Source organism: Manis javanica, chromosome 15, assembly GCF_040802235.1.
Source record: "Manis javanica isolate MJ-LG chromosome 15, MJ_LKY, whole genome shotgun sequence".
Taxonomy (NCBI): Eukaryota; Metazoa; Chordata; class Mammalia; order Pholidota; family Manidae; genus Manis; species Manis javanica.
In genome coordinates this window covers 84,686,607-84,699,095 of record NC_133170.1, presented here as the reverse complement: position 1 = coordinate 84,699,095, position 12,489 = coordinate 84,686,607, and the positions used below count along the sequence as shown (strand labels likewise).

At 61.7% G+C, this 12,489-nt stretch overlaps 2 protein-coding genes across 2 annotated transcripts in view; both read right to left on the bottom strand.

Annotated features, from left to right (window-relative positions):
* Positions 1-1,343: 1,343 nt before the first annotated feature.
* ADORA2A (adenosine A2a receptor) lies at positions 1,344-9,357 on the bottom strand. The gene is made up of 2 exons (XM_036993515.2): positions 9,021-9,357; positions 1,344-3,039 (listed from the first exon to the last, which is right to left on the bottom strand). Exons 1-2 carry the CDS (start codon positions 9,350-9,352, stop codon positions 2,148-2,150), a joined length of 1,224 nt encoding a protein of 407 aa, XP_036849410.2. The 5' UTR covers positions 9,353-9,357; the 3' UTR covers positions 1,344-2,147.
* Positions 9,358-9,494: 137 nt separating this feature from the next.
* The window catches only part of SPECC1L (sperm antigen with calponin homology and coiled-coil domains 1 like), a 147,248-nt gene continuing 144,253 nt past the window's right edge, over positions 9,495-12,489 (bottom strand). Inside the window, exon 16 of the transcript XR_012125740.1 lies at positions 9,495-9,589. The gene's annotated coding sequence lies outside the window, so the exon portion shown is untranslated. The remainder of the gene's footprint in view (positions 9,590-12,489) is intronic.

Below are 12,489 nucleotides of genomic sequence, written 5' to 3'. Positions count from 1 at the left end.
AGAGATTATTCTTCCTCCTCTGCTGTGGGGTTCTCTTTCCAGCCTTTCCCGACCTGCTGGTCATGAAGACCAGCAGAGCTGGGCCTTCCCGGGCGGAACCCACGCCCCGCTCTGCGCGCAGCCCGCAGGCCGAAGTGTGCAGGAGGGAGGAGGCGGCTGCCGTGGAAGGGCGGGGGGCTGCGCCCTCATTCTCGGGGGTCCTCAGCCCTGCCGTCCGTAAGAACCCAGAGAACCCCTGCTGCCCGGCCCCCCCCCCCCCCAGCATCCCCACGGCAAGGGTCAGGCTTCCGGTGCTTTTCAAAGTGTAAAGATATTCAACAGAATGAAATACAATCGAGGGAAGTGGTCCTTCCCAGGTGCGAGAAGTAGGGTGATAATATGGGGAGGGGTCAGATGCCTCCCCTGCAGTTGTGACATTTCATTTCTTGAGCAGAGGTGGGGGGACATGGTATTAGTTCATAGTTTTTGGTTTGGCTGAAACAGTTTCTCATAAATTCGTAGGGAAAAAATGAGCCTGGATTTTGCAGTCAGACAGACCTGAGTTTTAGGTTCTGCCCCTAGGAGCTGTGTAACCTGAGGCAGGTCCTTAACCTCTGTGTTCAAGAGAGGTTGTTGATCATCTATGAAACGGGGCTGCCAGGGCTGCATGAGGATTCCTGGGAAGTGCCCAAGGAGGCACTCCTTCCCATCCCTGCCTGCATGTGCCTGCGACCCTGGAGCCCAGCCTGGCCCTCAGGCTGGGGCAGGTTGCTAACTTCCCCTGGGCCTCAAACGTCTCCATCCCAGAACCTCCTAAGGTAAGGGCCCCAGAGGCCGGTGTCAGAATAGGAAATGCCCATTCCTTACAGGTTTCTTTCTTGGGATTAGCACGTGCGGTGACTCCAGGGAAAGGCAGTTGAGTCTTACCAGATCTCTTTCCAGATCCGTCTGCAGCCTCTCAGCTGAGGGGTGGACAGTGGGGAAGGTGGGGCACAGCTCTGGGAGGTGACACACAGGTACCTTGCTCAGAGGCCAGAGGCAGGCAGGGAGGGGAGGAGGGGCCTGGCCCCCAGTGAGAGGATGCCTTGGCCTCTGGAGGGACAGCACTGGGGGAAAAAGCCCCCCTTCCTTCAGCCCCTCTCCTAGGATCACAGGTCTGGGGGCTGCATGTGGGCATTTAGATTCTGGGGCATCCAGCCAGCCCTTACCCTTGGAGAACGGGAGCCTGCAGAGGCCGCCCCAGGCAAGCAGGATGTCTGCCTGTCTGCACAGATGCATGCATTCTTTCACATATGCAACACGTATCATGTATGTGTGCCAGGCCTGACGGAGTGGAGAAAGGAACTTAGACACCATTCTCACTGGACAAGCATAAAACACAACGTGGCTCATTTTTATTTTATCTCACAAAAAAAACCATTCCCTTCAGAAGGAAAGGTGGTTACCTAGGGCCACTAACTGGGAAGCTCTGAACTGTTAGGACACCCCGTGGTGGGCCAGCCCTGGCTTCCTCCTGAGCCCACACGCTGGCTCTGCCCCGTTAACAGTCCTCCGTACTTGAGTCCAGCTTTGTGGTCCCAGGAAATGGCCCTAGACGGACAGGGTGAGACGTGCGTGGCAGCTCACGGCTGTGGCCGAGGGCTGCCTGGGGCTCCTGGTGCCAGGTTAGCAGCGGGACTGACAACGGACCTGGCTACAAGGCAGGCAAGATAATTTTAAAAAAGGATTTCCTCACGCTTATATTTTTTCCTGGGAAAAAATAGTCAAATGCCACCTCCAGGCACAGCAGCTTCTGAGTCCTCAGAAAGTCCCGGGAGGGTGGTGTGTGTGTGGCAGGGGGCCTGATGGAGCCACTCCCCTGCCTCGGGGCTAGGCAGCCTGCTTTGCTGTGGCTGCTCTGCGGAGACGTGGCACCTCCTGGTGTTGGGGACCAACCCCCGCCGGGTGAAGATGCTCTGGGGCTGCGGCCCGCCCGGTGCAGGGCCTCCCAACCTGGAACGCCTGCCTCCCTGGATTCCAAACCCTTCCTGCTGGCCTCATGCCGCTCCAGCCAGGGCTCCTTCCTCGGTGCACAGGGGAGCTGGCCGCAAGAAGGGGCCCTCGGCACACTCCTCCGCCGAGTGGAAAGAAGGACATCCTCCCCGCAGGAGAGCGTGAACTCAGGCGCATCAGGACACTCCCGCTCCGGCCGGGGCCGGGGGGCCCGTGAGCCCAGGGTGCTCTGGGCCTGCTCCCTTGAGCTCGTGGCTGAGGAGCTCCACGTCCCCGTGGGATTCGGGGGCACTTGCTCTGCTCACAAACCCCAGAGTGTAGCCGTTGGGCCTCCGCTCAGGGTGCGGGGCGCTGCCGTTGGCCCACATGCCCGGCGGGTGGCCGTTGAGGCGGAGGCCGACCTGCTCCGCATCGCTGCCGTGAGCGGCCGAGGCCCTGGCGCTGGTCCCGCCTGCCTTCAAGGGCTCCCGCCGCCTCAGGATGTGGCTGCGGATGATCTTGCGGAAGGTCTGGCGGAACTCGCGGATGCGGTAGGCGTAGATGAGGGGGTTCACCACGGAGTTGGTGTGGGAGAGGACGATGGTCAGGTACATGAGCCAGGCGGGCGCGTGGCTGCATGCGGGGCAGAAGAAGGTGAAGCAGTTGATGATGTGCAGCGGCAGCCAGCAGAGGGCGAAGAGCCCCACGATGATGGCCAGGGACTTGGCCGCGTGGACCTCCTTCTGCAGCGTGGACTGGGCCCGCGCCCCCGGCAGAGGCTGGCTCTCCATCTGTTTCAGCTGGCGCCGCGCCGCCAGGAAGATCCGCAGGTAGACGCCCAGCATGAGCAGCAGGGGCCCCAGGACGCAGGCGAAGAAGTTGTAGTACACCATGTAGTTCATGGGGACCACGTCCTCAAAGAGGCAGGCCACCTGGCCTGCGCCGCAGCCCTGCGAGCGGTTCCCGCCTGCGCTGGGCCGGCCGCAGCTGTTCCAGCCCAGCATGGGGGTCAGGCCAATGGCGAACGACAGCACCCAGCAGACCCCGATGATGCCCTTGGCCCTTGTGCCGGTCACCAGGCCGTTGTACCTGGGGAGAGGAGACCAGTGTCAGAGTTCTGAGAGACCAGGGCCGGGAGGGGCCCGGCTAGAACCCCAGAGTGGCACCTGACCCATGCCCACTTGCCGTGAGGCCTCCAGCCAGGCTCCTCCTGCCTCCCAGCCACAGCGTCCCCTCCGCTCAGTGGAGGCCCACGCCCTGCCTCTCTTCCCAGGAGGTGGCAGGGCTGCTGGTGCCCTGCGGGGGGAAGGCACTGTGCAGCCGTCCAGATGGTCATGAATAGTCCTGGGGCTGAGCTAGTCTGGTTTGCAGGAATTAGTGATCAGTGTGGATCTCAGCTGGTGCCCGGGCAGCTTGCCCCTTAGAGGGGGGACAGTGGGTCGGGAGCAAAGGCTTGTGGCGGGTGGCAGAACCAGCCAGATCAGGCCTGGAGGTAAGACTCATCCCGCCTGCATGCCATGCACTTCCTTCTCCACAGAGGGTCTCCAGAAGCCCTCAGAGAGGTGGCCCGGGGGGCAAAGGGGAGGTGGAGGTCCCAGGCCCAGTGAAATACTCTCCAGATTCACCCTCGGCTCTCTGCAGAGAGAGGATCTCAACGTATGCACGTGAACCTTAGCCTGCAGGAGGGAAGAGCTGCATGAGGCACTGAAGTCCAGAGGGGAAACGAATCTGCCCAGAACCACTCAGTCCTCCAGAGGCCAGCCTCAGTCCCAGACCCGGGGTGTGGCCCGATCTGCCTGCCAGTAAGCTGACTCCACACCCTCCAAAAGGTGCTGCATATTTTATTAAAAGAACGGGCAATCAGAGAGCCACGTCCCTGCTTGAGGGAAGTCTCCGTGGTCTGAGGGTGGGCCTCCTGGTAACAGTGTTGATACTGGTACCACCAGACTGGCCCCTCCTCTCGCCGCGGAACCCGACCCATCCTTCGAGTTCAGGCCACATATCTTCTCAGGGAAGCTTCCTGCTCAAGCACAGTTATCCCTGCCTGCTCTGGGCCCTGCCGACGCGGGCTCTCCACCTCCCATCTCTGCACTACACAGTAGGCTTTAAAACGTCCTTGCCTTAGTGCCAGAACTGGGAGCATCCATAGAAACTGTTTAGTCCATCTGCGGGTGGCAGACCCAGCAGCCTAGAGGTAACAGGTGTGAGGCAGGCTGGCAGGTGTTTATCCCACGTGGCAGCGAATGCTGCTCGGTCCCTGGCTGCCATGCAACATGTGCCCAGTGCTGCCGGACCTCAGGGAGCTGAGGAGCTGGTTTTGTGGGTAAAATTTCCCATGGTTTAAATTTTGTAAACTCAAATGAAGAAAAACAACAAAATCTGGTGGTCTCTGACTTATCTAGCCCAACCCCCTCATTGCATAGGTGGGGGAACTGAGGCCCAAGGAAAACCCCTCTTGGACATGCGGTGGACATTCCAGGAGCTGGGAGCACCGTGCCTGAAGGTCAGTCTGTCAGTTCCGGATCTGTGTCCGCTCTGGACTCCCGGGTGCTCGTGGCCACAGTCAGCAGCAGCTCGGCCACCCTCTGCAGGACTCGGCAGGAAAAGGGCCTGGACTCAGTCCTTCTTCCAAGCCACAGAGAGCCCGCACTGCCCGGTTCCCATTCTGGAGCCTCAAATGCGAAGCCACGGGCTTTTTTTTCCCCCCATGTAATGCTCATATAGCACTTGCTTTGTGCCAGGCCGTTTTTAGTATTCTACAAATAGTAATTTATATAATCTCATTGAATGAGAGGCTCTTTTACCATCGATACTTTTCCTGAGAAAAGTGCATCCCTCCCTGGTGTCTAGCCCTGGTGTATGCCTGCTTGGCCGGGCCCTGTCACTCCGACTCTCTGAGCCTCGGTTTCCTCATCTGTAGAATGAGACTCGGATCTAGGGCCTATGAGCACTGCCCACGAGGGCAGAATGTAGACTCAGTGGCTGAACATCACTGGTAAGTGGACTGTGGCTCAGGACAAGTAAGAGCTTCTCAGCTGAGCTTTTCACAGAAGAAGTGGGTTGCCTTGGGCACTAATGAGTTTCCTGTCATTTAAGGCAATGGAACAGAAGCAAGTAGTTACAGGGATGGTGCAGGGGACCCTGGAGGCCACCTTCTTTGGGGGTTTCAAATTGTTCTCCAGCAGCTGCCCTTCTTGCCCGCAGGCCCAGGCAATCCCAGAAGGGGAGCTGCTGGGGAGGGGGAGGCTTGAATAACAGTCCCGGGGCAAACGGCCCACAGGCTTCCGGAGCAGGGGCTGAGGATCCCTGGTCCGCACAACTGCCTGCGGCGTTCAAAGCCCAGGAAACCGTCAAGGGGACTCTGTCGCTGCATTCTGAAAAGAAACCCCCTGGGGGGCCCCAAAACAGACCCACTTAACAGCACCTGCTGTGCGGAAAGTCCTGGAAGGGCCCCTCACACTCCCTCCTCCCCGGAAGAGTGCCGGAGGGGGGGGCAGGAAGCAGGCGGAACAGCTTTTCACCGCATACCCTTTTGTTCTTGTTTGATGTTTCAGTAAGTGCAGGTATTACTTATTAAAAAAAAAAAGCAAATTAAATTTGAGTTTCAAAAGAAAGCGCCTGAGGCTGAGCACCCTGGGCCCAGGCCCCAACGGAACAACGGCCCAGCCAGTGTCCCCTGGGCCGGGCTGTGACTTACAGCGGTCACATTCTGACCTCCTAGGCCCCAGATGTAGACCGCATGCTGGCAGGGAGGCCAGGGCTGCCCAGCACGATGCTCCGCCACTCCGGGGCACCAGAGGCGGCGGAGGAAGCAGGTGCCAGAGCCACTGCCCACCACATTTTGAGGCGCCTCTACATCCCTGTGTCCTCTAGCTCACACGCTGCCCTCCCTGGGGGCTCACCACTCTGCATGCTGGGGCTCACCCCACGATCCCGAGAGCACCTGCTAGGATTCTAGGGCGGCTTCCTGTGCATGTGCCCTGCTTTCCTAAGGTGGCCAGAGGAGCCGGTGATCCAAGACCTAGAGCCCCCGACGCTGGGCCTGGGCAGGCCTGAGCCAGCCCCCCGCCCTCCCGGCCCTCCCGCTCTTCTGCGTCTTCCCCTCCCTTGTGCCAGAGCCCTCACGCTCATTCCTTTCTCTGGGCCTTTGCCTCAGGCTTGGCCCCTCCTCTTAAGCCTGCTGGCACACATGCCATCCTACAGGACCCCTTTGGAATCACCTCCTCCAGGGAGCCTTCGCTCCCGATCCTGCCCTCCTCGGAGGCCAGGGCACTCAGGTTTTGTCCATGGAGCGCACATGGCTTTGGGCTTTTGCACCAGCTGCTGCCCATTCTCGCCTTTCCCATGAGAGCGCTTACCAGGGGCTAATGTGAGAGACAGGAGGCAGCGGGGTGGGAGTCCCCGGAGAAAGCCTGGCTTCTCCCCAGGGTCCCCGTCCTCGGGGCACACCGGGAGCTCCCGTCTCTGCCTCTGGGCAGGCTTCCCTCTCACCAGCGTCCTGACTCGGCCCTGCCCCAGCCCACCGGGCTCTCCACACTTGGGAAGAACACACAGATTTTTCTGCAACGGAACTCTTTTTAAAAAAAGAAATTAATGGGGACTGGGCAGGCCTGGGGTGCGGCATCGGCCCAGAATCGGTCAGAGGCCAGGCCTCAAAGTAGCAAACAGCCCTGAGTGGAGCTGGAAATGGCACGAAGAGGAAGCTGGCTTCCCAGCTGGAAGGGCACAAGAGGGACAGGAGAGGCAGCCCGAGCCCGGCAGGGGCTCCGGAGCTGCCGGGAGCTCCGGGCCCTCCTGGGCCTCCAGTGCCCTCCTGGGCCCAGCTTGCTCTCGGGGCCCCACACGGACACCGTCATGCACGCTGCCCTCCCGGGCCCCGGCCCAGGGCCCTCAGGGAAGAGGGACCCGGAGTCCCCGCGTCAGGGCACATGGCCCCTCTCTGGCTCTGGCCTCCCTCCGAGTGACACGATGGCCAGAACATCTGCCCCGGCCGCAGTGCCGGGCCTGCGTGTCAGAGGGGCCGCTGCGCCCACATCCTCCGTGACTGTGAAGCTCTGCACCCGAGGGGAGGGTGGGCGGTGTTGCCGCCTCAGCCCCACCTGCTCCAGACCCAGGAACCAGGCCGGCCCTCCAAAGCCTGACTGAGCTCAGACGGCCAGCGTCCACTGAAACTAGGTCCCGCCCCGGAAGACCGTGGGAGTCAGGGGTACTGAAGGTGGGGACAGTCCGTGGCTCCAACCAGGGGCCTGGCTCTGAACCTCCAGCAGCTCAAGAAAGAGCAGAAGACGCAGCCTGCCCACCCCGACGACCCTCCTCAGGGCCCCACTGCTCCTATCCACAACACCTCTGTGGGCTCAGAAGGACAGAGAGGACTGTTCCCTTTTATAGATGAGGAAACGGGCTCAGAGAGGGACAGCTGACTTTTTGCAGTCACACAGCATGTCCCATCCTCCTATATCGGGGAGTCATTCCTTTGACTCTCAGGAAACAGAGGCAAGCTGGGCCCCTCTCAGCTGAGACCAGCAGCCCTGACCTCTCTCTCCAGTATAGTGCAGCCCTTGAGTCAGGGAACAAAGGGCAGGGGAGGCCTCTGTTTCCTACTGAATGTTCTCCCCGGGGCTGTCCCTGAAGTGGACACCAGTCCTTCACTCCCTGGTCCCCCGAGGCCCCCAGACAGGCACCCCTCCTGGGCTCCGTGTTCTGAGCTGTCCTCAGGGAGTGCAGCCTCTGCTCTGCATTAAGCTGGAGCCCCCGTCTCCTCTGACAGAGGTCCTGGGCTCTCCTGAGACCCAGAGTGTCCCATAGGCACATAGGGCCTGGGCTCCTCCCTTTATTTAAGCTGTATAATAAGGGTGCCTGCTTCCCCTTTAGAGCCCAGGTGACAGCAGTGGCCACCTGGTGCAGGTCTAGGGGCCACCCTGTGACCTGGCTCCCCAAGGACCGAAGCTGCAGGGGGGTGGCAGACCACGTTTCTCCCCAGGCCCGGTTCCCAGCTCACTGTGTGGCCCTGAGGGCTGGCTCCTATCTCTGAGCCTGCTTCCATCCAGAAGATGAGAGGAAATGACCTCAGGGCCCCGTGGTTTGACACTCTAAATTTCCATTTGCTCACGGAGCCTGCTCCTTCCCGGCTGTGCCCTGCACGCATGCACGCTGGGGCCACTGGGCCTGCTCGGCTTGCGCCTGGGTAGGTAAGTGCCGCCCACCCACCGTTTGGGAGAATTGGCCATGGGGACAGGTAGCCCTGGTCCTTTGAGAATGCCCTCAGGGCCTGCAGCTGCCCATGCTGTGGAGTCCAGCTCTAGGACGGAAAGGCTAGGAGGTGGGGCAGGAGGCCCCAGGCGCCCCCAGGGGAGGGGCACAATCCTAGCATCATCCCTGGCCAGTAAACTGGAGGCCACTAAGTCAAGTCAGCCCCAGGGAAAGTCTTCATTTACACAATACAAGGCTGAAGTCACTTCACCAAAGATTCACCACCAGGCCCCCAGGCACAGGCCATCTCCAAGAGCATGAGTGTTTGGTGGCCTGAGGAACACAGAATTTGCATATAGGTTCACGTGACTCACTGTGGCATCCGGCCAGCACTCTGGGTCATTTTCCTAATGTGCAGACTGTGCGGCTGCCCAGAGGAGCTGGAGGGAGGCGGGCACGCTGCTAGCTCTGAGGTCCTGTGGTGCCCCACGGTGCCCCGCCCCAGCCCAGCACCGAGCTGGGTGAGGAAAGGCCCAGGCGCGCCTACCCAGGCCTTGGCCGCACACATCTGCCAAGAGCCCAAACACAGAAGCCTCAACCGCAGCCTAGAGGAGGCCGGGGAGAGCCAGGGGACCCTGTGCCTATGGGGATCAGCTAGATTGGCACAGTTGCTGGCCTTGTGCCAAGCCCTGGGCAACCCCAGCCAAGCATGTCAGCTCGGCATGCTGACACTACAGACCAAACGCTGACCCTGGGCTCACCCTGACCCTGACACAGGCCAGACCCGGACACAGGCAGCCTTTTTACAGCTGGGAGCCCCAGCATGGGGCATGCCAGGGAAGAGAATGTGGGGCCGCCCACCACCCCCGCGCCTGGCTCACCGGAGGGGGAGGCGGATGGCGATGTAGCGGTCAATGGCAATGGCCAGGAGGCTGAAGATGGAGCTCTGCGTGAGGACCAGCACGAAGCAGGCAAAGAAGAGGCAGCTGTGGCAGGAGGCACAGAAGCCCGAGCTGATGGTGATGGCGAAGGGGATCGCGAGGACGCCCACAGCGATGTCGGCCGCTGCCAGCGACACCACGAAGTAGTTGGTGACATTCTGTAGGTTGCTGTTGAGCCACACAGCCCAGCACACCAGCACATTGCCCAGGACGGCCAGCACAGCAATGGCCAGCTCCACCACGATGTACACCAGGAAGCCCATGGAGACCATGGCTGCGGACGGGCAGGGTCAGCAGGGGTGCGGGCCAGGCCAGCTCATGGTCCATAGCTGCAGCGCGGTGGCCCTGCCCAGGCCCCAGCCCCTCCTCCACAGGAGCCAAGAGCGGTCTGTCGGTGGGGGGGCTCCCCACGGGCTTTGGCAGCTAGCTCCACGCCTCCAGAAAGCAGGTCCCCTCCAGCGGCTCCAGCATCGCGGCCCACCCAGCTCAGCGTCAGGGCTCCTAAGCACCTGCCAAGGGAGAAGCCTTGTGAGGGCTGGACCACCAGCTGGGTGCAGCTGAAGATCCCCAGGGGCCACCCGCAGCCCCAGCTCGCCAGCACCCTCCCTGCGGGCCAGGCACCAGCGTGAGAATGACCTTCCCGCCCTGGACATAGCTGGGCACCAGCCCCAGTTTCTGCTTTTCTCTAGGGGAGCCGGGAATCTTTCAAAGTTAAGTCACTCGTGTTAGCCTCCGGTGCTCAGCTTCTCGGGCCTTCTGTGGTGGCCCTGCCCGTCTCCTGGGTCCCTTAGCTCCCCACCACGGCCACCACCACGGCCCCTCGGGCTTGCCCAGGCCCACCTACCTTCCTCCTCAGCCAGCCTCAGGCTGCTGCATCCCCCGGAGCACTCTGTGGAGCCAGCAGCGGCTACCTACCCTGCCTGGTAAGGAGCAGGCCCAGAGTCCCCCCTCCTAGGGGCCTGGGGCCCATGTGGTCCCATCTCCAGCTGCTGGCAGGGAAGCCCCTTGCCCTCGCGGGGCTGCACTGGTGGCAGCGGAGCAGGGAGCCCGCCACTCAGAGCCCCTGCCAGCTGATGCACACTGGGGCGGGACAGCTGCCTCGCCTCCCCTCCCCTCCCTCCCCTCCCTCCTCCCACGCCAACTCCCCAACCTGCTCCTCTGCCTGCCTGACACCAGGACTGTGAATTCAGTTTGGTGCCGGGCAGAAGGCAGGGCACTTAGCCAGGACATGCTGGAGGGCGGTGGGCAAGGGTTTCTCCTTTCCAGACCTCAGTTTCCCCACTGATACAGTGAGGAGAGAGGTTGGATCCCAGATAGCTGCCAGTGCCATTTCAGTGGCCCCCCAGATTCAGGAAAAAGGAAACAGACAGATTTGAAAGGGTTCCCCCGAGTCGAATGTCACAGACACGTAAGGAATTACTGACCTCTGGGAAGCCAAAGTACAGGTCTTGGCCTCCCCCAGCCCAAGCACCCTGGCCTGTGTTCCCCTGTTGAGCTTGTGAAGTGGTCTCCATCCCCCACTACCTCTCCCCACCACCTCTGCCCCCGTATTGGCACACTCACAGGTACTACCCAGCGGTGCCCCCACCCCATGCCGAATCCACTCTCTCCTCCAGTCCTGGACCCTTGAGGAGCCCCTGGTACACGTGGGCAGCAGCTGCCACCTGCCTGGGGACGGAGGGCCCACAGCTGCCTCCCAGCTGCCCTCGCGTGGGCTCAGAGGCTGCAGCCCCTCACTCCTCCACGACACGAGGGGTACAGTGGGACTGGCAATCCTGGGAGAAGGTCACCTGTGGTCCCTCACCATGTTCAAAGGGCCAGACCTCCCCACCCCGCCCAGCCCTGTCCAGGAAGTGCCGGATGGCTGCAACAGACGAACCCCATTTCCTAACTCCGTGGGCCTCGGTGGCAGGAGCTGGGCGGGTCTGGGCTGCAGCCACACCGAGGGCTGTTCCCCAGGCCCACTCGGCGGCTGGCAGTGGAGCGCCGGACAGCAGGGAGCAGGAGAGGAGAGGCCAAGTCCTTGGGAAATGGGGGTTCCTGCAGCTGCGGCAAGTACAGAGGGCCCCTCTCAGGCCTGGCAGGGACCACCACCTCACCACCTAGGGACCACAACGAGCCTCTGCTACGCTGGGGGCATTTGCCAGCCAACCGTTGGCAGAGTCTCTTGCTGCCACCCCTGGACACACTGAGCGTCTCTGCATGCTCCAGCCTGAGCCCAAAGCAGTGACCTCCAGGGGACCCCCAACAGACAGGCTGCCTATCCAGGGTCTCATGCTCATTCCGCAGAAGGGAAACGACAGGCCCAGGACTGCCTCCTACCTTGGGGCCCTCAGGCCCAGCACCACCAGCTGCCTGGCCAGGTCCAGGGAGCTCCAGGGACCCTGCCTCCCACCGGTGGCCAGAGCCGCCTGCCCTCCTAGCCTCCTCACCCTGGCATGATCTGTGCCGAGAGGTACCACAGCCTCTGCCAATCTGACCAGCCCAGGAGAGAAGGCTGACTCGGCCCCAGACCATTGTCCAGATTCAGGGGCCGACCTGCCCCGGGGACAGATGAGGTGGGGCCACCAACAAACCACCTGACCCAAAGCGTGCCACGTTTCTGTGAGGCCGTGCAGCCCACTTCCCAGAGCCCTTGCAGATGGAGCCATAGCACCAGCCAGCCCCTGCCGTGGTGTCGGGCCGACTCCCCAGGAGACAGGACGTCTCCTGGCAAAGCGCACTTCCAGGGGCCTAACCCACCCGACTCTCTGTTTGGTGAGGCTCTCCCGGCAGCCCCTGCTGCCCACGGACCCCAGGCCCCAGGGTCTCCCTAGCACCTTGTGCACCCCTACCAACACCTTCCTGCTGTCCACTAGGCCTGGGCGCCCTCCTAAATCTCCCTGGACACAACAGGTCCTCCTGCTCACGTCAGTCCTGCAAGGAACTAACGATGCATTAATGCCCCTGCCCACCGAGACTGGAAAGGCCGTGTCCTCATGCATCCAGCTCCCCATCTACCCTCCCAGCAGCACTCTTGCAGCCTCCTCCAGCTGCTGCCAGTGCCCCACAGATACCCTGGGTGTCCGCTAATCCAGAGTCTCCCAACGCCAAGTGGAGCACAGCTGTAGAGCCCTGGCAGCGGGGTAGAGGGGCAGCCGGGCAGGGAGCAGGCGGGGGCTGCTTCCTGCTGGAGCTGGTCTGCGCGACCGCAGGGAGCTTCCCAGTGGTTGGCCAGAAAATCAGCCCAGGGCTGGGGTGTCCTGCCTTGTGGTCATTGCCAGACTTGCAGGGCAAATGCTCCCATTATGGCCGATTTCGAGCTACTATGTGTCATAAGAATTGGGAATCAGCACACACATTCAGCTCAAGAGCATATGCGCCACTAGGCTCCTGCCACCAATGGGCCACCAAACCCTGCACGCACCCA